Here is a 24,219-nt window from a genome sequence, read left to right as displayed (position 1 = left end):
CATTCCCTTTTATGGCTTCCGTCGGTTCAGCAAGAAAGCGGACTCAGCGGTGGAGCGTTTCAAGGACAGCCAGTTACAGCCAGGTCCTTTGGCCTCTCTAAGGCCACTCTGCAACCTCGGACTACCTTCCGCCCCTTTGTGGCCACGGAAGGGTTTTTTAACCTCTTCTTTACACTCCTAGCAACCACCGCCAGGAAGGTTCACAATCTTTTCACAGCCGAGCATGTGTTTTTCAGAGACCACGTGGGGCAAGTAGCCAGAAGTCTGACCAGTCCATGGCAGTCACAGTCTTCAAACCCCTTTAGTTTGCCCTCCTACCATCATGAGGATCAAGAGCGGGCATGATACAACATCAACTGCAACACTGGAGGTCTGTTTCACCGAACTGTTTGGTTTCGCAGCTCGTCCAAAGGGGCTGTTCCTCCCCCTTTGTGATCACCCCTCCACTCATGCCACCCACGTATGACAAGCAGACAGAGGACCAACTCTCCTTGCATTATAAGGATGCGTTCTCTCTTTTGGCCTAGGGAACTATACAGAGGGTGCTAGCATCAGAAGTAGGTCATTGTTGTTATTCCCACTATTTTGGGTGCCCAACAAGGACGGAGGCCTTCATCCTGTTCCAGACCTGTGCCTTCTCAATTTCTTCCTCAAAAAGAAGAAATTTAAAATGCTCACGCTTACTCAGCTCCTCTCTGTCCTGGACCCAGGAGACTGAATGGTAGCATTGGAATTGTAGGACGCATGTCCCCATTCAGCCTGCACATAGACGTTACCTGCGTTTCACAGTGGGCCAAGAGCCCTTACAGTTTGCCTTGCTCTCCTTCGGCATTGTCAGCGCCCCATCTGGTGTTCACCCAGGTGATGGCTGTGGTCTCGCTGTGCCAGGGATTCCAGTCTTTTCCTACATGAAAGATTGTCTGTTGAAGGTAGGCTTGCCACAAGCAGTATTCTCTCACGTCCAGACTGCGGTGAACGTTCTGGGCTCACTGGGGTTCACTATCAACGTACCATGGTTCCATCTGACTCCATCTCAGATGCTCCCTTTCTTCAGGGCTGTTCTGGACACTTCTGTTACTGGCCTTATCCTCCCAAGCAAAGCCGACTTTAGTGACCAATGCATCACCCCTGGGCTGGGATGGTCATCTGGGAGAGGGAGAGATCAGAGTACTCCAGTCTACAGTGGAATCCAGGCTCCACATAAATCTGATGGAGCTGAGGCCGATCCAGTTGGCATTGGAAGCCTTTCTTCCTTCAGGGAGGGGGAGGCTGGCACAGGTGTTCACGGACAACTCCACTGCCATGTGATATTGCAACACACAGGGTGGTGTGGGATTGTGCTCCCTCTATCAAGAAGCTTTGCAGGTCTTTACTTGGCTGGAACACCAGGGTATATCCCAAGTAGTTCAACACCTGGCGGGCTCTCTGAACGCCAGAGCAGATAAACCTAGCCGTCCATGCCTTGCGGATCGTGACTGGAGTCTCAATCTGGAGGTGGCACATGGTCTCTTCCAAGAGAGGTGAAATCCTTTGTTAGATCTGTTCGCCTCTGCGGAGAATTTATGTGAAAGTTATTTTCTTTATTTATTCTTTACGTGAGAAACTGCACAGCCAACGTGTTTCGTTCCCCCATTGCCACAGGAACTTCATCAGGGCTAATGTTGGATATAAATTAGGAAACAAGAGTCCGCAGAAAAATGTAAGGACAAAATGTCGCTATGCCCCAATTTGTGGTTGACGGTCAGTATCCTGATTGCAACTTCGATAGTAATTGGTTTAATCTGTTCTGTTCTTTGCTGGCCACCAGAAGTACGGAACAACTGGACCCTATCATAGGTTCTACGGCATTACATCATCCTTATCACGGATGATACACTAAGCAAGTGGACGTCGGTTACTGTAAAAGACGATGCAGACCCCCCCCCCCAACCTTCCGTTTACAACCGCCATGTACTGAAGAACGGATTGTCGGAAACACGTTATTGACGCTTGAAATTGAGAGGGTTCATGCCCTATTGAAGCGATTAAACCAATTACTATCGAAGTTGCAATCAGGATATTGACCGTCAACCACAAATTGGGGCATAGCGACACTTTGGCCTTACATTTTTCTGCGGACTCTGTTTCCTAATTTACATCCAACATTAGCCCTGAGGAAGTTCCTGTGGTACTGGGGAATGAAACGTGTTGGCTGTGCCGTTTCTCACGAAAAGAATAAATAAAGAAAATAACTTTCAAATACATTACCTGCGTAACTGACTTTATTGGAGTGCACCTCCCTCTTCCAATGAACAATTTTGTTTCTCATACAACCTGTGGCATCTGGTGTTGGGAGAAGTAGCACCATTATATAATCTGAAACTGATGAAACATATGTGCTTGACCTTGGTCTGCTGCTGTGTTCCTTGTATTTCATACAGAAAGTAAGTAACTTGTTTGTCAGAGCCAAGAAAGGGAAGGTGGTGCAGAAGCAAACCATCCCGCAATGGATAGTTCTCTGCATCAAGATCTTCTATGCATTAGTCAAAAAGCAACCTCCTCAGGGTTTGCGCACTCACTCTACCAGAGCCAAAGCTGCAACCACTCCGTTAGCCTGCAGAGTTCCTGTTCTTGTTATTTATCATGCAGCAGCATTGTCTTCTTTTCACACATTTATAAAAAAACTACTGTCTAGACAGTCCAGTCCAGTGTGACGATAATTTTGCCCATTCGGTCCTACTGGACTTTAGTCTAATCCGTATCACAGCCCCACCTCCGGGGAAGTATTGCTTGGTTATCTATTCAAAGGTAAGTAATCTTTTGCTAGAAGTCTATATCAGATTGACAAAGTACTTAACTTGGGTAACGCTGTATCTGGTAGAGACTCTAGCCGCAGATTCCTTACCAACTCTCCTATCCTCTCTGCTCTGCGACCGAATGATAGTGTAAAGGAATAAACCCACCTAGGGCCCTAGCTTCGCACGTTAGTGGTCAGTGTTCCTCATGGCTCTGTACTTCTGGAGTGGAGAGTTGCGAAAGAATTGGACATAGTGTGCTGAAGTGACACCTATATTGGCAATGATGATCACTTCCGATGCCATGCGGAGCTGAATTATCCTATCTATTGGCGCGCCGGGGCGCTGTTCACCAAAAGTTTCTCATCCAGTGTGATGCTCGGGAATATTCTAAAGTAAGGCATCTACGGCAGGATAGTCTCTACCAGATAAGGCATTACCGAAGATAAGTATCTTATTCATTAAAGTTTAGATTAAACCCAGTGCTCCTTTACTGTTTATCAAATTACAGTTGTTGTAGATACCGTTTACCAATAGATTAAACTTTATGTAAGTGCTGCCATTTTTTAACATTAGGAAACCGAAGACCAGCAAAATAAAACACTTGCTCAGGATTACACAGTACTGTTAACTGGTATGTGGGGTGAGCTGAGGCTAGAGGTTCAGTGTCCTCGTTTGGTACGTAATAATTAAATCACATTTCCTCAAGAGCTGATGCATTGTGCGCCAATACAAGGCAACAATGCAGTATGGTTACCTTGAATCTTTTGGTGGAGGTGACTATTTAACGAGTAAGCATGGCTAGATAGTGTGTCTATGCAGTGTATACAATTGGCTTCTTAGCAGTAGACATAAGTAAGTGGACAGGGATAAGAAGATAGTGGAAATGGGTTCAAATAAATCATTCTGCTGCTGCTTGAAGTGGATTGATTATTGATGCTCCATGTTTCTTCATTTCAAGAAGATGTATTCTCTTCAGCTGCAAATGTCTCCCCAGGCGTATGAGTTTGTCCTTTGTGGTAGATTTGCCTTCTCGTCCCAGTGTCTCTAAAACAGTACGACCATGCAATAGAGCTGAACTTTAAAACGCATCCTGGAGCTAAGGCTTTTGTCCCCCAGAAGTAAGGAGTGCAGCTTTTCTTCTAACACACATGCTGAGCAAGTGAGTAACCCAAGAATAGCCAATAGTGCACACCAACCACCTCAAGCCAGGTCTAACGCTCTTCCCTTCTCTTGCTTGCTGGCTCAGCATTCTGCCATTTTTTCTAATTTACTATCTAATTGACCTCCATTCTCTGTCTCTAACTTGTCTGCTACACCTCTGTTCCCCATCTCTGACCCCTGACTTCTCTTCTTGAGCCCTGACTCGTGCCCAGTTTAAACCTTATGCCATACCTCTTTCCCTATCGAAGTCCTCCTGCTTATCCAGTATTTGGGTGTCTTTCATAGATTCACATGCCTGAATCATTCCCCGTCGCCGAGACGGGAGCCTCCGGTACATAAAAAAGTAATGTCCTAGGGACATACATAGAGAATATAGGCCGAAGGGCCTCCCCTTTGGGGCCTTTCCACGTCCTTATGTAAAAAGGACCGAACTCTCATCGTTAGCCAATCAGCTCCGACCTCCCTCTAGAACCTTCCCGGGAGGAGCCTCAGTCCCTCAGATTTTCTACCGCACGTTGTGCTAGGGAGTCTCCAACCTGAGCTCTTCAGGGTTTCCAACATTCGAAGTCTCAAACTTCGCCGAAGTTCACTTTGTACGGAAAGGATTTTTATCCTACCATCGACTATCTTTATCCTATCATCGACTCTTCGTCCATGGCGGACTCACAGAAGAAAGCCCTTCTAAGGGCCTGTTCCTCCTGCGGCAAGCAGCGGATTCAAGCGGAGGACAAGCACGACCTGTGCTTATATTGCCTGTACCCTGACCACGTCACTGACAAGTGTAGGGTGTGTAGAGCCTTCCCAAAGAAGACTGTTAAGGAAAGGGAAACTCGCCTGCGCGAATGGCTCGACAGGCTTAAGGTCCGAGACACTCTGGAATCTTCCGAGGGTAGTGTCTCCGCGACCTCCAAAGTCTCCAAGAAGAGACCCAGGGTGCAGTCCCCTGGAGAGACAGACACTCCTCCTAAGAAGGCGCACAGGAAGCCTTCGGAGGCGCGCTCCACCACCTCCTCCGTGTCTGTTAAGGATGGCCAGAGGTTCAAGAAGCCCGCTCCATCTACTAAGCGGACCACCTCAGCCACGACCACTGTGTCGACCACTACGGCCTCATCGCCCTCCGCGACGGCCACGACGACCACCACTGCGTCCTCAGGCGCACCGGTCTCCTCGACCATTCCTCTGAAACCTTCATCCAGTACGAAGACGGCCTCTTCGTCACCTAAGAGGTCTAAATCTACAGGTACGCCTTCGCCGAAAACACCTCTTACCGAAGGCTCGTCACCTAAAACGTCGAAGTCAAGTTCGTCACCTAAAACGTCGAAGTCAAGTTCAAAGAGCACACATTCGACAAAGATATCTCAAGTCCAAGGCACTACCATCAGTGAGGCGGCGAAACTCTTATCCCCGCAAAACTTGATGCCATTGACCCTGACGGAGGTGCCCAAATCACCACCACACACGGCGGGGGCGCCATCTTCACGCACGTCGTCGGAAGAGACCCCGGCGCCATCTTGGAAAGAATCGAGATTGGTCGAAGTCTCTATTCACTCGATTCCAACGCCCTCGGATCGCCCAACGGTGGAGTTGGCACCTGAACAAGAACAGGAGACACTCCAAAGTGAGGAGTCAGACGAAGAACAGGAGGTTCACGAGGAACACCAGGACGTCCACGAGGTCCGGGACGAAGTTATGTATCAGGGCCGCTCCCTGAACGTCGACACGGTGAACACCCCGATGATCTGTTTGCCACTGTCTCTGGTCAACGATTTGAAATCCCTGGTGCAGGACTATAAACAACGGTTCCCGGACGCCGACAGCGGTACCCAGGTACCGGTCACCCAAGCGCAACCATCGGCCTCGCACCCTTCCGCTCCCCAGGCCCGTCCTCGGAGCCAACTCCGACCGCAAACCCAGGCGGAGGACTCATCGGAAAGCGAGGAGGATGAGACGGACTTAGAGGAAGGCGAGGTGCAAGACGTCGCCTCGGACCACAGAGACGACGATGCCGATGCTGCGTCATCACACCATTCGTCTACCCCGGCATCCCCGCGACCGCGCCACTCTGAAGCGGCGGACGTGGGAGGTTTCCACAAACTGGTGGACAGAGCTGCAAGGAGATTTCACATGGCAGTGGAATCCGCGGAAACGGAATGCTTCCTCCATGATTTCAAGGAGCACAGCCAGAAAACGACCAAGTCTATTCCTCTTATAGACTTTCTATGGGAACAGGGCAAGAAGCTGATGCTCACGCCTGCTTCGGTGCCTGCGGTGGTTCCGCGCCTTGACAAAAAATATAAGGCCCCGAACTCCGCACCTGCCTGCCTGACCGGCCACCCCAAACCGGACTCGGTTGTCACTCAGGCGGCCCAAAAACAATCCCGCAACCCCTCCTCGCCGCTGTCCGCGCCCCCGGACAAGGAAGGAAGGAAGCTGGACACCATAGGCAAGAGGTTCTCTACCACGTCAGCCATGTCCATCAAGGTGGCAAATTCCATCGCCCTCCTTGGCCGCTACAACCGCCAGCTCTGGGAAGACATAGCTCCCTATCTGCAAAGTCTGCCAGCCGCGGTCCAGGACGAGGTGAAAGCACTTCTAGCGGAAGGACAAAACTCTGCGGCAGAAATTATCGACTGCGCCATCGACGCAGCCATGACGGGATTCCGCCAGTTGGCCGGGGCTGCCGTGCTACGCCGCCAAGGCTGGCTCAAAGCGACGTCTTTTCGGCAGGAGGTCCAATCTAAGGTGCTAGATATGCCGTTCGATGGCCAATTCCTCTTTGGGGAGAAGATAGACGAGGCACTCCAGGCCATCAAAAAAGACACCGACACGGCGAGGGCTCTGGGCTCCCTCCAGTCCCGGAACCAATCCTTTCGGGGGGGCCGCTCCAGAGGTCAGTACTCCTACAGAGGTTCCTACCAAAATCGGTCGTCCTATTCCTACGGCAACAGGAACCAGCCCCAGCACAAACAACAGTCCCGTCAGTCATCCTATGGGAGGTCATCCTTCAGAGGCAAATCCGCCAAGAAGGGCACTGGCGGCCGCCAGTGACCATTTACTCCGGCCAGTCCCACCACCGTCTCAATCCTTTCGAATTGGGGGAAAACTGACCCACTTCTTCCACAATTGGCAAAAAATCACTACGGATCGGTGGGTACTACAAATAATTCAATTTGGACATTCCCTGGAACTGGTCAACACCCCTCCCAACACCCCTCCGCTAAAGCGTGCTCACAAACACCTGCACCTCCTTCTCAAAGAGGTCTCCGCCATGTTGGTCAAAGGAGCCATCGAAAGAGTCCCAAAGTCCCAGAAGGGGAAGGGTTTTTATTCCCACTTCTTCCTAGTCCAACAGAAAGGGGACAAGTGGAGGCCGATCCTAGACCTCCGGGCGCTCAACGCCTTCCTGCGGAGTCAATTCTTCCGGATGGTCACAATCCAGGAGATCCTGGGAGCACTGGAAAGAGGAGACTCGATGGTCTCCCTGGACTTACAGGACGCCTACTACCATATCCCCATCCTCGTAAGGCACAGGAAGTACCTACGGTTCGAAATAGCGGGCAGACATTACCAGTTCAAGGTCTTGCCATTCGGCCTCAAATCTGCGCCACGTATCTTCACGAAGTGCTTAGCGCCTGTGGCAGCCTTCCTGCGACAAAGGGGTCACCAGGTGTTCCCCTACCTGGACGACTGGCTGGTGAAGGCGCCTTCCCCGGAAGGCGCGACGGCTTCATCCAACGCCTGCAGCGCTCTTTTTCAACAGCTGGGTCTGACGATCAACCTCAAAAAATCCTGCATTACTCCATCAACGAGGATCACCTTCCTAGGGGCTACCCGGGACACGAAGCGCGCGAAGGCTTTCCCCTCAGAGGACAGGACCAACAAAATACTGTCCCTGGCCGCGGCGGTGGCCAAGAAGCCTCGCATCAAGGTACGGACATTCACCTCCTTGCTAGGGATGATGTCTTCATGCATTCTCCTCATACCTCACTGCAGGCTCCGCATGCGTCCCCTACAGGAGGCGCTGGCGAGACAATGGACACAGAGTTCCGGCTCCTTCGAGGACATTATCACGATCACACCGGCCATCACAAAGGCCCTTCTCTGGTGGAGAAACCGGACGCACCTGACGGCCGGCTTGCAGTTCCTCCTGCCACCGGCACCACTGGTCATCACGACAGACGCCTCACTGGAAGGCTGGGGCGCAGTACTGTTGGACCTTCGAGTCAGCGGAAAATGGGACGCCCAGGAGACACGACTACACATCAACCTACTGGAACTGAGAGCAGTGTATCTGGCTCTACAGGCCTTCCTGCCACGGATCGGCTCTTCCCCCGTGCTCGTCAAAACGGACAACACCACGACGATGCACTACCTGAACAAACAAGGGGGAACGCGATCTCTCTCTCTCTCACGAGAATCGCAAAAAATCTGGAACTGGTTGGTGGCGCACGGGCTCTCCCTCAAAGCGGAGTACGTTCCCGGGAAGGACAACACTATCGCGGACGCCCTCAGCAGACGGACCTCTCTCTCCCACGAATGGGAGCTGAACGGCGACACGGTGGCACACGTCTTCTCGCAATGGGGGACTCCGAGGATCGACCTCTTCGCGACGGCAGGGAACGCCAAATGCCAAAGCTACGCAAGCTGGCATCCCCAACGGGGGTCGCTGGGAAATGCTTTTTCCATCGGCTGGTTCAGCGTGTTTGCGTACGCTTTTCCTCCGTTCCCGATGATACCGAGGCTCCTCCGGAAGATGAAGTCGGAGCCGTGCACCCTGATACTGATTGCTCCGTACTGGGCGAGACAACATTGGTTCTCGGACCTGCTTCGCCTGTCCATCAGGCCCCCGATTCACCTACGACAACACCCGAACCTCTTAACGATGTCCGGAGGCCAGGTACACCACCCGAACCTCAGTTCGCTCAAATTATCGGCCTGGCTCCTGAGCACCGAGAGTTCGGAGACCTAGAGATCACGCAGGACTGCAGGGCAGTACTAGCCAAAGCGAGGGCGGGCAGCACGAACAAAACCTACTCGCTGAAGTGGAAAAGGTTCTGCCTGTGTTGTTCGGAACACGACTTACACCCCCTCCGGATCACCCCGGTACAGCTGCTACCGTACCTCCTCCACCTGGCTCAGTCGGGGCTGGCTCACGCCTCCATTAAGGTTCATCTGGCTGCGATTTCGAGATTCACCAGGACCCCATCGGGGCCCTCCCTCTGGTCCAGTCGACTGATAAAACAATTTCTAAAAGGACTCTACAGATCCTTTCCGAGGCCTCGGAAAGTACCTCCAACCTGGCAGTTGAACTTGGTGCTCAACCAACTCATGAAACACCCATTCGAGCCCATACACCGGGCCTCACTCAAACATCTTTCCTGGAAAACGGCACTCCTGCTGGCCCTGACGTCAGCCAGACGGGTCAGCGAACTTCAGGCGCTGTCTATTCAGGAACCGTATCTCCAATTCAGGCACGACCGAGTGGTACTCAGGCCAAACCCTAAATTCATTCCTAAGGTGCCGTCGGACTTTCATCTGAACGAACCGATTGTCCTTAAGTCGTTCTTTGCGAACCCTTCCACGGCAGCGGAAAGGGCGCTGCATTCCCTGGACCTTCAAAGGTGTCTCAAATTCTACTTGGATAGGACCAAAGACGTCAGAAAGTCTTCTCAACTTTTTGTAGCCTACAGCAACCCGCGCAGGGGGTTGCCCTTGACGAAACAGAGCATCTCCCGCTGGATTTCTTCAGCGATTGCTTTCTGCCATGATCAGGCCGGACGGCCTTTGACAGACCGAGTGGCTGCCCACTCTACCAGAGCGATGTCAACGTCAGCGGCGCTCTTCGCTGGAGTGACGATCCTGGACATCTGCCGAGCGGCGACCTGGAAGTCCCCGCACACCTTTTCCAGACACTACTGCCTGGACATCGAACTGCAGAAGGACGCTGCAGTGGGGCAAGCGGTGCTACGCCATCTTTTCCAATAAGGTGAGCCTTACCTCGTCCCGCCATCCAGGTATGCACATTCTTCATGGTCTTTGTTATCTCTGCTATATGCATGACTGTATATTACCATGTTTCTCTCACATTGTCTGTGATTTATGCAGGCCTGCCGGTTGTGGGAATGTGCTTTGCCACTATGCATGTGTAACTGCTCACTACTCTGATTCAGGCATGTGAATCTATGAAAGACACCCAAATACTGGATAAGAAATGCGTTACTTACCTGTAACAGCAGTTATCCAGTATTGGTGTCTTTCATAGATTCACATGCACCCTCCCGCCTCCCCGGTAAGGACTCACGTACCTCTATGACTACAGTGCCGACACCCTAGCTGGGTGCGTACGAAAATCTGAGGGACTGAGGCTCCTCCCGGGAAGGTTCTAGAGGGAGGTCGGAGCTGATTGGCTAACGATGAGAGTTCGGTCCTTTTTACATAAGGACGTGGAAAGGCCCCAAAGGGGAGGCCCTTCGGCCTATATTCTCTATGTATGTCCCTAGGACATTACTTTTTTATGTACCGGAGGCTCCCGTCTCGGCGACGGGGAATGATTCAGGCATGTGAATCTATGAAAGACACCAATACTGGATAACTGCTGTTACAGGTAAGTAACGCATTTCTTATCTTGCTCTGTATCAAAGCCCTCAACCATCTCTAGCCTTAACTCCCTTCCCTCCTCTCCTGAACTCACTGTTGTTCCATCTCTAACTGCCAGTGCAGGACTCCCCCTTATGTAGACGTCAGCATCACCCTAGATCTACATGTATCCACTATCTCCCCAAGCCATCAATGGTTCCTTGAATAATACCTCTTTCATTTCCAGCTATGACCATTACTTACTCCTGCTGTAATCCCCCTGCCACTGTATCCGTTTTTTGAGGTTGGCTAATGGTGAAACTATCTCCTATGAACTTCAGGACAAAATTGACTGTCAAGGTATTGGAAGTTCTCTTTTTCATCCAGGCTACTTTTCCATTCCTCTTTGTTTTAAATGCTCTAAAATCGCCACTCATCCCATCTTTCCCCTCATCTTACCCGCCTCCCATCTATGCCACTCTTTTTTTTTTTTTTAACCCTATTACTCAATCTGTCTTCCTCCAAGTATTTCTGCCTCTGGACTCGTGAGATTTTTGTTGTTGTTGTTGTTGTTGATGAAATAGTGAGGGCCCAATGGACACCTACACATCACAAAGTAAATACAATTTACATACTGCTGTGTACAGTCAGTATCCCTTAATGTCATCCATGCCATCAATATACCCCCAACATTTTCTAGATCACTCTTCAGTTTCCAGCTGAGAAGATGGGAAATGTTTTTAGAACAAACTTGTATACCATATAAACATGCATTTTTGATTTACTAGTAAAAGGTACACCATGTAACCGTCTAATTGCGGATTCCCAAGTGTACTCTTTTTATTGACACTATTTTTCCAAATGGAAGCTTCAATATGTGAATCTCTTGGATGTCTGAAATGTGCAGTCTAAAGTCACATTTACACTCTATCCTTTCAATCTAACTGATATCGGTAGTGGGTAAGGCAAGTAGATGTCTTTGCAGAACAAGTACGTATGTATATTTTTGTCTCTTGGACAAGCACATTTTTTAAACAATTCCATAACCCTGCATAATGTGTAGAGCTGTAGATTCACATTCACCTGCCCTACTCCCTGGAAGCTTGTGTTTATCTCAAATCTTTTGATCAGTGTAGGTCACTACGCATTCCACCTGTCGCACCATACCGAAGTTTACACTCTATACATACTCCTGCTGTGCAAAAACAATCTAACATTGAGACAGTGCCCATTCAATATACCCTAATGAGGAGTCGCGCCACATCCTGTGACTTGAAAGACAACTTAGAAGAAAAAACTATTTGTAAATGTTGAAGCCCAACACTAGATGACAGGAGTATGTGAAGCATGTAAACCTACAGCACTAAACGCTACAAACAGATGCTTATGGAGTAATTAGTATTTTCTAATTTTTTTCACCACCTCTCACCGTTTCAATCTTGCACCATTGCACAGAATTGTTTGAGCTACTATCTTAGTGTATACTTTGTTCTGGCCGATAAGGTTTTTCAATTGCAATATTGGCTGGACTTTTTTATTTTTTGTCTCCACTGATCAACAGCGTTGACAGAAAATTGAACTTCTTAATGAATACAGCAACCAAAGTCACAGAAAAGTACTGGAGTTAAACTAGTGTTTTTTAACTCTTGGTTGCTTTCTGATCCATGTTTCCTTGGCTTTCCCCTGCTATAACAAAAGGTAACCAACTATATGAGAAGCATTATTGACAGCGCCCTGAATTAGCACTCTAGTCTGAAGTACTAGGTCATGAGCCCTTTGTACTGTATCACAGGCAGTCTTGAGTACTACAACCTTATTGGCCCTCATCATTGTGGTATATCTTAAGACCCTTAGTGCAGCAAGTTTAGAACACGTGTCTGGGCGGAGGAAACTCTGAAACAATAAAGGTATTATTTTCAAGCAGTGCTATTTCAATTTCTTTTGCATAGTATTTCAGTAGATCATTTTCTAGTTTTAATGTTCCATTTGGATGTCCATTTTCTGCTAATAGAGAGATGTCAGGTTATATACAAATGTTGTAGTAGATGTTGTATAAGAATCTATCTTCTCAGAAATCTTATGCTAGTATGGCTAGCATGATTGCTCTAGTGCTATCATGGTATCTTATGTTGTCAAGTGGGAAACATATGAAAATATAAAGAAAAAGAAAAAAAAATAGTAATACGACCAAATGGAGGGAAAACATTTTTGAAATAGGAAGGACTAATTTGTTTTGGTAAATTGAAAAAGAACAAAAAAAGCACTTAGCCTTTCATTTACATCCTTTAAGGGACTGTTAGTAACCCAGAAAGCATGGACACCAGATCAGCAGGAATGCTCAGTGGGCTGTGCGGGGCTACAGTAACCTGGACTTTATTGATGATGCACTGAACTAAGCCTCTGCATCTGTGGGTGGGGAATCCAAACCTTGTAGACCTGGGCCAGAGGTTACCTAACAAAGTTGCAGGTAGGTTTAGTTAGCGTAATGTAAGAAAAGATATTGAATAAAGAAACTGTACTTTAATTATGGAATTCCAGAGCAAATTATCGACACTGTTTTTGAAGATGCTTTGATAGAGCATAAATGTTTATACACGTTTTTTATGTTTGCATGTTTTGTTAGACGGAGGCTGATCTTGCAAGAAACTTCCCCGGAAGGAGAGTATCTAGCTCAAACAACACTCCTATATCCAGGCTTCCTGCCAACCCTTCACGAGTGGACCGTTTGATTGTGGATCAATTGAGAGAGCAGGCCAGAGTATGTTTTTTTAACATGTAAATTGTATCCCTGATGGATAAAAAAATCCTTTGTTTGAAAATATCTACTATGATCTCTGTGGCACGATTTTAATCAACAAGATTCCTGACCCAAAGCTCTTTACCATTGAGTTTTCCAGAACTTAAAAAGTTTCCAAGATTTAAAATATTGATAGCACGCAAGAGCTGTATAGTTGATGGAAGTGTTCTTTGGTATAATGACATTTTCTTCCTATTGTACAGGAACGTTTCAGTTCTGAAAAGGACAGGGAGGCAAGGATTATAATGGATATCAACGAAGTAGCACTTAATCTTTCTTTGTGTGAAAGTGGGTGATGAACAATTTTCAGCACTCGGTCTTGTTTCTGATCTAAACCTATCTAAGAAAACTGAGGAGTTAATATAATCTACTTGGAATATTACTAACTATAGGATCAGAGAGACAAGAAAACATCAAGACCATAATATTTGTATAACCATCATCTTAAACATGGATATGAACATGTAGTTAAATCAGTTTGATACTTGTTAATGATAGATGCAACTCATCTGGAGGAATACTTCTTGCAGAGGTAGACTGGTGGGGTATTTCTTGCTTCCATGTACTTGATAGAATTCAAATGTTCTTTCATTGTAGAGCTAGGAAATTTTACATTCAATGTCAGGACCAAAGGCTTTCGATTGTGCCAGTTTAACGCTTGCTGACTACCGGCGATGCAAACCCCACTACTAGTTTAAAGTTAAAACATCTAAAAATTGAATTTGGAGATCAATCTGCCGCCTGCAGAATATCCTCTAAGCGGCAGCTGGGAGTGAAAGTCTTGCATTTGTTGCAACCTCAAGTTGAGTGAGCCCCAAAACTGAAAACTGTCAATGCCTCTCCACCTGGAGTCAGCTGATATATCTGGTGTTAGTGGGAGAGTATACTGGGCCAAACGGCTCAGTGTGGAGAATAGGAGCCGTTTGGTGTCAGGTGATCTAAATTTCGCCTTCATGGCCTCATATGACCTTAGATGCCTATCCACACAGAGCTTGTGATTATCTCGAAGGCTGAGTAAGATACCTTTCTGATGTTGTTTTCAATTCTTCTAGAAACTGGAAAAGATTCCCCCTCTGAAGTAAGAGCTGGCAGATAAATCCAGTGCACTTACATCAGACATGCATTTGTGAGAAATCAAACACAACACCATATCTAGTTTTGCTGAAAGTTTTGCTGAAAGTTCCTTCATGGATAGGTAGTAATTGTATTGTTAAAACTCCAAAGTTTTAGAACGGTGTTAACCTCATAACAAATTATATAGGTTTGGGGGTGGAAAGATAAACACTCTGGTGTAACCTACAAATCAAAGGGGGGTTCCTCTGCCAAGACGCCATTGAGATCGGCGTGACCTGCTGAAATTGCAAGCTTGCAGGTGTTGATGTTCTGGTATGCCAACCTAATGAACTTCCTCCAAAGATGGGTAGATTCATGCACTTAATAGTGTTCAAGTGTGGTCAAGTGATTCAGTAAAAGGTGCAGGTCGGTATAGTCTCCTGAGTCAGAGGTTTGAGAAAATGAATATTGATAAGTGCTTTCCTCGCCCTGTGAAAAGCGTCTCCAATCTGCACTCAATTCGATTAAGTTTCAATAATTCAAATTGTAATCCAAAAGGTATTCAAAATATTTGTTCATATTTTTTTTTTTTTTTTTAACCTTTATTTTGAGATTTTGAGCGAACATACATCAAGAAGCAAAAGGTGCATCAATGTGTACACATTCCAATCATAGTCAAAACAATGAATGTCGAGAAACAGGCAATTGCTGTGCAAATATTTTCATCATATTATCACTGTGCATTAATCATGTGGTCTCCTATATAACCTTCCAGTGGCCAGTCTATACCTAGTGGTGCCCCTAGTCTATTCCTCTATACAACAATAACATGTTCCTGCAATATAGCATTCACAAGGTGATAAACAGTAAATATGCAGTGTCTGTACATCAGTAGCTTGAAGGCAGTGATTTCGTTTACATGTTTCTTAGCATTTCGTGAGGGATTCTCCAGCATGTACCTACGTGGACGCCCTGTCCTCAGCGGCATCACCCCCCCCTAATAAATAGCAATGTAATGGAGGCCAGATATCTGTGGGTCGTGATGCTATCGGTAAAAGGTCAGAGTATGTACTGATTTATTCCTGACAATAAGTAAGATCTCTCATCCAATCCTTGCATTTCGGGGCTCTGCCCCATCTACATGAAACTCTTCTTTTAGCAATCAGGAAGGCAAGCGCAATGAATTTGCGGTGCGCAGCCTGTATGGGTTCCACGTATCCCAAGAGGGCAAGGATAGGGGAGGGCTCAACCTCGTGTTAATCATTTTAGACAGTGCTGCAAATATTTGGCACCAGTATCGATGTACCTCATCGCACGCCCATGCCAGGTGGAGAAAATCCGCTCCAGGGGCATGACATCTATCGCACCTGTCATCGTCACGAAGTTGGTACCTGAACATCCGAGCCGGGGTGTAATATAGTCTATGGATGTATTTATAGTGTATGATTCTAAATCTGCTACTGGAGGAGATGCGTTCTGTCTGTTGTAGGCAAAACTCCCATTGCTTGTCCGTCAGTGGCGCTAGCAGTTCCAGGTCCCATTTTGCCCTAGCCGCTAGAGGTGGGGTGTCTATTAACGAGTGGACCGATCTGTAAATTTCAGAGACCAACTTGGCAGGCGTTTCGTCTTGGAGGATGCGTTGTAACAGTGCAACCTCCGGGGGTTCCTGCGGGAAGTCAGGTGTGAGCGCCTTAATCCCCTGCCGGAGCCTGATGTACAGAAAAACGTCAAGGGGAGAAGGCTGTATGCCTTCATATTATTGTTCCATAGATTGGAATGTGCCAGCATGGTACAAATCGCCCCACGTCGTAACGTGGATAGTATGAAGTAATTTCTGAAATCCCGCTTCCTGTAAAAGGGGCATGCTTGGATGGTAAACAAGGGGTAAGAGAGGTGCATATAACATGCTAATCTCTAACTTAGTAGTCGGTCGGTTCCATTCAGTCACCGTACTCATCACCGTTGTGGGCGTCTTATCTCTTCCCTGTACTGGAGTATATAAAGGGCCTTCTATGGGGATCGGGTGCGCCAACCAGTGTTCGGCCGCTAGTTGGGGCATGTATCTAGGTTGACGTATCCAGAAATAGGCATAGTGTGCCTGAGCCGCTTGATAGTACAGCTCAAAATCGGGAACGCCAAACCCGCCTTGACTGTATGGCCTGGTGAGGACATCCTTTTTGAGCCGGGGCGATTTCCCGCCCCATACTAGTCTAATGAGCTCTGTACGTAGTTGCTGGAAGAAAAACCTGCCCGGATAAAAGTGAATGTTCAAGAAGAGATATAACTGCGGTAATATTACCATTTTAATCAAAGACGTTCTTCCCGCCATGGAGAGGGGTAGTGTAATCCATCGAACAATGCAATCCGTAATACGGGTCATCGTCGTGCCATAGTTGGCCCTCAATAGCTCATCCGGTCTTTTTCTATGTGTATGCCTAAATACTTAAAGTCACTTCGCACCAGGTGAGAGGGTAATCCAGCACAAACCGCCTGGTGGATGCCGTGAGGGGAAAAATACAAGACTTGCTCCAGTTGATCTGGACTCCTGAAAGCCTGCTGAATCGGATAAATTCTCTAAGAATCGGATTTAGGGTCACGTATATATAGAGTAATATCGTCTGCGTACATAGATATTAATATTTGCCTCTGGAAACACCTCAGTGCTTTGTCCTTATGATGTTGCCTCAATTTTGCCGCAAGCGGTTCTGTAGCTATAGCGAACAACAGAGGTGACAGGGGGCAACCCTGTCTGGTGCCCCTGGTAATGGGAAATTCAGAGGAAAGCCTGCCGTTTATCAGTACTTTGGCCATTGGAGATGTGTATAATAGTCTAATCCATGAAATAAATATGATTGGAAACCCCATACGTTCCAACACTTTGAATACATAGTCCCATTCTACGGAGTCAAAAGCCTTCGTGGCGTCCAAGCAGATGTCAGCCATCGGTTGGTCTTCATGTACCATGTTTGAGATCGAGAAGAAAGAGCGCAAGTTATGGGACGTCGCCCTACCAGGCACAAATCCTGCCTGGTCGGGTAAGATCAAGTTGGGGAGTAGCAGATTAATACGGGTAGCAATTAGATTTGCAAGGATTTTCACATCGCAATTGAGCAATGAGAGGGGTCAGTAAGAGTCACATTTGTTTGCCGCTTTCCCGGGTTTCAAGAGTGATGTAATGAGGGCCATGCGCATAGAAGGGGGCAGATGGCCCACCTCCAGAGCATCTTCGTAGACCTCCCTCAGGACCGGTTCCATAAATTCAATGTAAATCTTGTAGAATTCTATTGGTATCCCATCCAGTCTCGTAGCCTTGCCTGACTGCATGTGCATAATAGCCTCACGCACCTCGTCCAATTCAAAAGGGGAGCTCAGAAACGCTCTTTGCGCATCGCTAAGCTATCCCAGGGACACATCCTCCAGGTATTCTTGCAGGTGCAGGTCACCAGCCCTAGTTGACGTATATAATTTGTTATAGTGCGCCACAAACGTGTTAAGTATTTGCGTGGTGTCTCTATACATTTCACCATCCAAGCCTTCAAGTTCTAATAAAATGTTAGGGGGACGCGTTAACCTCATCGTTGCGGCCAGTGCGTTTCCTGGTCGTTCGCCCTCGCCATAGCGGCGGGCAATCCAATGTTTACCCCTAAATTTAATCTCTCTAGCGGCTTCGTTGGTATATTCTGTCACTGTTTCACGAATACGTGATAGTGTGGTGTCATCAGGACTGTCAGCCAATGATGTCTCAAGTGTCTTAAGATAATTTTCCAGTTTCCCTAGTCGCGCCACTATGCTCTTTAGTATACCTGACCCCTTAGCAATGCATATTCCCCTTAAAGTCACCTTGAATGCTTCCCAGATAGTTTCAACATCTTTCACAGAGTCTTTGTTGCGCTTGAAAAAATCTAAACAGTCTTCCCGTAGTTCCTCCTGAAATGGAGTATCTAGTAGCATCGTGGGTTGCAGGCGCCATGCCGTCCGTGGGGGGCCAAGGTCCGCAGCCCTCTGTGTAATCCGTACAGGCGAATGGTCAGAGTACGTTCTTGGGAGGTGTTGCGCGCGCACACAAGCGCCGCGTGAAAGCGTGGGGATATAAAGACATAATCGAGCCTCGCCCAGGATCTTGCCTGTGCCGTGAAGTGTGTACCTTCCCGCATGTCAGCATGGAGGTGTCTCCAGGTGTCAATCAATTTATGATCATCTAGTGTCTCTAGTAGCGTTATACGGGCTTTAGTATAATGATGTGGGGCCGGGTGAGACCTGTCTCTAGTTGGATCAAGTGTAGTGTTGAAGTCTCCACCCCAGATGAGGTGCTGTGGACCCGTGCCTATTATGGTCGCTCTGAGATCTATGAAGAACTGCGGGTCGTCTATGTTGGGGCCGTAGCAGCATATCAGGGTGACTGCCATATGCCCTAGTCTACCCCACATCAGACAATATCTGCCCTTGGCATCAATTTTAGTGCCTATCATAATAAAGGGCGTATCTTTTTTCACTAGTATCGCAGTACCCCTAGAGCATGATGAGTAGGAGGAAAAGGCAGTGTATATCGCCCATTTACTGGCAAAAGTGTGAACAGCCTGTGCTTTAAAATGGGTTTCCTGGATAAAGGCTATGTGTATTGTATGGCGGTCCAGATAAGAGAGAGTTTGTCTCCTTTTCCTCGGGTCCCCCAGGCCTCTGACATTCCATGTAAGTATGTTTAGATCAGTGGTCATGAGGCGCTAGGGGGCGCACAGCGGAATGGCTGTGTGAGACCACAGCTCCGCCGGACGTCCGACATCCCTCAGAAAAACACGCATTTAACCTGGCCAGACACGTCCAAAAAGCACTGTAACGTGGATCAGTACACATAATGCAGCAGATGTGGGGCTCGGCGCTTGAGGATCGGGTCCACAGAGAGTGATAACTGCAAAATAGACTCGCGAACGAGAGCGACGGTCAAGATGGCGGCCATCCGTTGATCCGAAAGTCTGCCTCCGGGACCCTCGTCGGGGTCACTGCCACCTTGCAATGCGGCGGAATGGCGAAATTGTGCTGGTGAGGCGAGGTGCACTCCAACATCTATGCGGAGCGTATTGAGTGAAAGTGGGACTCGAACTTTCACGGATCCCCCCGAGACCTGGAGGCGACAAGATGGCGGAGCCCAGTATGCGGAGAATCGAGTAGTCCCATCGGGAGACCAAGAGACCCGGTGAGTTGCGGCGGTGCTGCGGGGCGGTAGATCAGAGTATTCGCCCCCACACGCCCTCTCACTCCTGCGGCTATCCTGACAGCGGGCTCTGCTGCTAGCGTGTCCTTAGCCCGCCGCCTGCGGAGGAGCGCCCGACTCCCAAACGCGATTGTGCGCGGGACGACCTCCCATTCTAGCGGGCCCGCCTCACGGATCCTGCACTGTCCTGAGACACCCTGCTAAGGCATCTGCTCCCCGCGAGATAGCGCACAACTGCACAAACTGAGCGCTGGGTGGTGGACCTCACCCTGTGGGGGGCGCATTCATAGCGGCACGTAAGGAGCGGAATACCTGGGGGTGACCAGCTGGGGGAGTTCGTGCTTGACCTATACCTGCTTGCCGCCATAGCACTGCCTGGTGAACCAGTGTCCCTCTCTCACTGCTTGTGGACTAACCTTGCGAGGTCCTGGAATATCATCGCGAGCTGGTGTCCCCTCCAAGCCTCCCTTCCGCCACCACGAAGTGGTGTGTGTGTGGCGAACAAGCCATAGTTTTCAGCGAAGGTGGTGGGGCAGCGGGATAAACCACCAAATCACTGAGTAGCAGAGATCGCACCCCCTCGATCCCACCCGGCAAGACCATCCATAGCCAAAACGGGGTCGCTCACTGCGTCAACGAGATCCTCACGACGGACCACCAAGACCCAGCTCACGCCGCTAGGTAGGATGGTGAGACCTGAGAAGCAGCAACCGAAGTTGAGCTTTGAATCGATGAAGCCCACTAAAGGCGCGGAGGCTATGGCGGAGAGTGGGGGTTCGCCCGAGGTGTCCGCAAGCAACAACATGGAGAAGATTCTCCTCGCCATTCAGTCTAACCTACAAGACATCAATGGCAAGCTCGATCATCTGACTTGCAGAATGGATGGCATGGCAGACAAACTCGAGAAACATGGGGAACGGCTTGACGCGGCCAAGGTGCAGATCTCGGAGGTAGAGGATGAATCTAGAGCCACCACGACGAAATGTAATGGGATGGACAGAGTGCTTGAAGTGATACGTGCAAAGGAGGAAGAATTGGAAGCGCGTTCCAGGCGCAATAATGTGCTCATCACGGGGGTTCCGGAGACAACCAACACTGGGCGCATGGAACTATATATTGAACAACTATGTAAGGATCTATTCAGCGCAGAGGCTCTGTCTTCAGTCTTCATTGTTGAAAGAGCTCACAGATCTCTTGCGCCACGGCCTCCCCCGGGCGCAATTCCCAGACCCATAGTTGCGCGCATTTTGAACTACCGTGACAGAGACACTATCCTCCGCCTTGCACGTGAGAAGGGCCAAATAACGCACCAAGGGAACAAGCTGGAATTTTACCCTGATCACACAGTCGCCGTTCAGCAGGCGCGGAAGGAATTTGCTTCAGCGAAGGCCAAGCTGCGTGAGTTGAATATTGTATACGCCATGTTGTATCCAGCCAGACTCAGGGTAACGTGGGAAGGAAAACCTGCCATTTTGTCGACCCCTAAGGCTGCAATGGAATTTGTCAAAACCGCAAGGAAACAGGCGAAAAAGACTGCCCGGGATGAACAAAATGCGGAATCTGATTGAGATGTTAATCTATCGCACCGCTTGCTCCCTGCTTGTCACTATCAACCTAATACTGATCGCACCTGCTCAATAGAAGGTAACACAAGCGAACAGAAATTTAAGTGATCAACAGCCCGAGTGGGTCGTAAGGTGAACCCGGATCGAGACGGTAATGTACCCTGTCATCTGAGCCTGTTACGCTCACCCTGACTCATTGTACCTATATTGCATCTGTAGCGGGTGTGTGTTCACCTTCACCATTGTTTGACCACTGACTCTTACTTTATTGACTCACCATTGCACCCGAGTGCGATAGACATTGTCACAGAGCTCGCCATTGACAGTATTTTTATTCCGAGCTCTGCATTTCTTTTGTACTTTATCACACGTTCTTGTGGGCAGTTTGCCTAGGGTCCCCTCTGCTCCCCCTTGCGCCTTGTCACATGCTGCCAGGTATCCTACTTATGCACGGTTTCATATGTTAGCAGGGTAGACGTTACGCCCTTCACGCTCTTGCTTTGCTTCTGATGCTCTGGCCAAATAGGTGGCGGCCAGGTCCTTGCCTGTGTTCTATTTGTTAATCATGCCATCACTCGGCCATCCATTCTAACAGAGCTGAGATGCATGGGCCCACAGATGCGATTGTTGTTATACTGCCTGCTACATTTGATTGAAGAACAAGTCGCTTACTGACTCGGCCCCGACCAAATTTAATGACGGGGTCACGGGGGGGGGGCGATGCGGTGGTGGGGAGGATCTGTTTGTTTGCCTCCCGAAGGGACTGAAGTTCTGGCCTCATGCGAACTGGTACATACAGTATTATTTGTACAAATCTAGTTGCATTAGAGACGTCCACGCCTGTGCTTTCGGGTGTTGAGCTGTGCCCCCGGCGGTCCTCCAAAAGGGTGTTCCCCGCAAAGTTACTTGGGATGGGGAACTCCTTATGTCCTTGTAGTTCATGGGGTGATTGTTCCTGGGCTCGATGGCTTCGGCAGGTTTGGGGTGCTGGAGTGGGTGGGGGTGGTTGGGAGGGGTGTTTTGTTTCTGTTTTGAGACCAATTGCTCTGCAATACAACTATGGTGTTATTTTGTCAATTATGTGCTCCTTGTGCATGCACCGGCACGTCCCTGGTTTATTGCGCTCCACACCGTTATGCTGTATGTTCGTGGCAATGTCTGCTGTAGTACTGATATGTTATGACTACTGTGAACACTAATAGACACAGTACACAACTGCGCCTTCTCACTTGGAACGTCAGGGGGTTCACACAACCTAAAAAGATTAGACGGATATTCTCTTACTTGACAAGGTGGGAGGTCGATATCGCTCTCATACAAGAAACCCACATCGCTCCCAATTCTAAGCTTACCTTGGACGCTGGCTGGGCAGAATCCTCTTACGCTTCACATTACTCGTCTTACTCTAGAGGGGTGATTACCCTGATAAGGAAAGGCACGAACTTCGAACATTTGGGTACAACTGCTGACCCCGAGGGTAGATTCATTATTGTCAAAGGCGTACTGCGTGGTCAAAAAGTTGTGCTGTTGAATGTGTATGGTCCCAATGTAGACGCACCCGAATTTATTCGGGACTTGTGGGATCGACTTCAGGACTCTCGGAATGCACATATCTGTGGAGGGGACTGGCATATAGCATTGGATGACGAGCTGGATAGGTCGCCAAACTCGAACGAACCACACAAACATGCTAAACAGCAACTACACTACTTAATGCGCGATCTCACTCTTACGGATATCTGGAGGGTTAAATTCCCGGTCACTGCGGGTGCCACGCACATATCGGCAGCACACAGCAGTTGGTCGCGCCTGGATTACTGGCTCGCATCGACAGACGTTGCGCTCTGGGCCACAGATGTGCGTGTACTACCCAGAACACTTTCCGATCACAACCCGGTCCTACTCTCGATAACTGTCCCAAATTACTGCCCGCCCCCTTTCCAATGGAGATTTAACTCTAGAGCAATGTCCGACACAAACTATGATCACACTATACACACGGCCATTGTGGACTACTTCCAGTTGAACGAGCCGTCGTCAGACGACCCTTGTCTGCTTTGGGAGGCTTTTAAAGCCACGATCCGTGGGGTCTGTATCAGCACTACGGTGGGCACACTACGAGATATACGACAACAGATCAATAGTCGAGAAAAGCGAATGAAGGAGCTAGAAAAAGCTTTCGAAGCCTCGCAGGACATCTCCTTATTGAGCGAACTGCTTTTGTTGCACACAGAACATAGCACTTACGTTGAGGACGAAATCAAATACTTAAACAAGCGTACCACTGCTAGAGCTTTTGGAGAGGGCGGTAGACCAGGGGGAGTCCTGGTGTCTAAAATATGCGAGGGCAGAAGCGAAACACTGTCTTGCGCATACAGTCCACTGTGGGGGACTATAAGACGCAAGCCGCTGACATACTGTCCTGTTTCGTTGATGCATATAGTGCACTCTACACCTCCCGTTCTATATCATCCCCTGATGAACTCTTTAGCTACCTGGAGGACGTGGCCATCGCCTGGTTGTCCGACTCTCAAAGGGAGTATCTGGCCGCCCCCATCACAGTCGAAGAGGTTACGGAAATAATTAAATCCCTACCAAACAATAAATCACCTGGGCCAGACGGCTACACCAATGAGTTTTACAAACATTATGTGGACATTCTGGCCCCACACCTGGTGGCGATGTTCGGCACAGCGTTCGATCAGGGCGAACTGCCGCCCACACTTAGGGAAGCTGTGATCATTACGCTGTTAAAACCCCACAAAGACCCCGAACTATGTGATTCCTACAGGCCCCTATCGCTTATAAACACCGACTCCAAAATACTAGCCAAAATCCTAGCTGTTAGACTCACTCCCCTAATGACTAACCTAGTGCTCCCTGACCAGTCGGGATTTATCCCCACTTGCTCCACAGCACACAATACCACGACTCTATTTGCATTATCCCACTAACTACAACCTTCCACGAGGGCGGTAGCTGTCATGTTGGACGCCGCAAAGGCGTTCGATTCAGTGGAATGGAGCTATCTGATCAACATACTTCACAGAATGGGTTTCCCTAAAAGATTTGTGCAATGGG

General features: G+C 48.7%; 1 protein-coding gene across 2 annotated transcripts in view; it reads left to right on the top strand.

Annotated features, from left to right (window-relative positions):
- Positions 1–24,219, top strand: part of LOC147685171 (meiosis-specific coiled-coil domain-containing protein MEIOC-like) — a 312,693-nt gene that overhangs the window by 183,460 nt on the left and 105,014 nt on the right. For both annotated transcript variants that reach the window (XM_086941077.1, XM_086941078.1), the window contains exon 5: positions 13,138–13,272. In XM_086941077.1, coding sequence (XP_086797203.1) covers positions 13,138–13,272 — 135 coding nt within the window. The remainder of the gene's footprint in view (positions 1–13,137; positions 13,273–24,219) is intronic.

This window comes from Lissotriton vulgaris, chromosome 10 (assembly GCF_964263255.1).
Source record: "Lissotriton vulgaris chromosome 10, aLisVul1.2, whole genome shotgun sequence".
Taxonomy (NCBI): Eukaryota; Metazoa; Chordata; class Amphibia; order Caudata; family Salamandridae; genus Lissotriton; species Lissotriton vulgaris.
The sequence above is the reverse complement of the archived record's forward strand: the minus strand, read 5'-3'. Positions and strand labels throughout refer to the sequence as shown.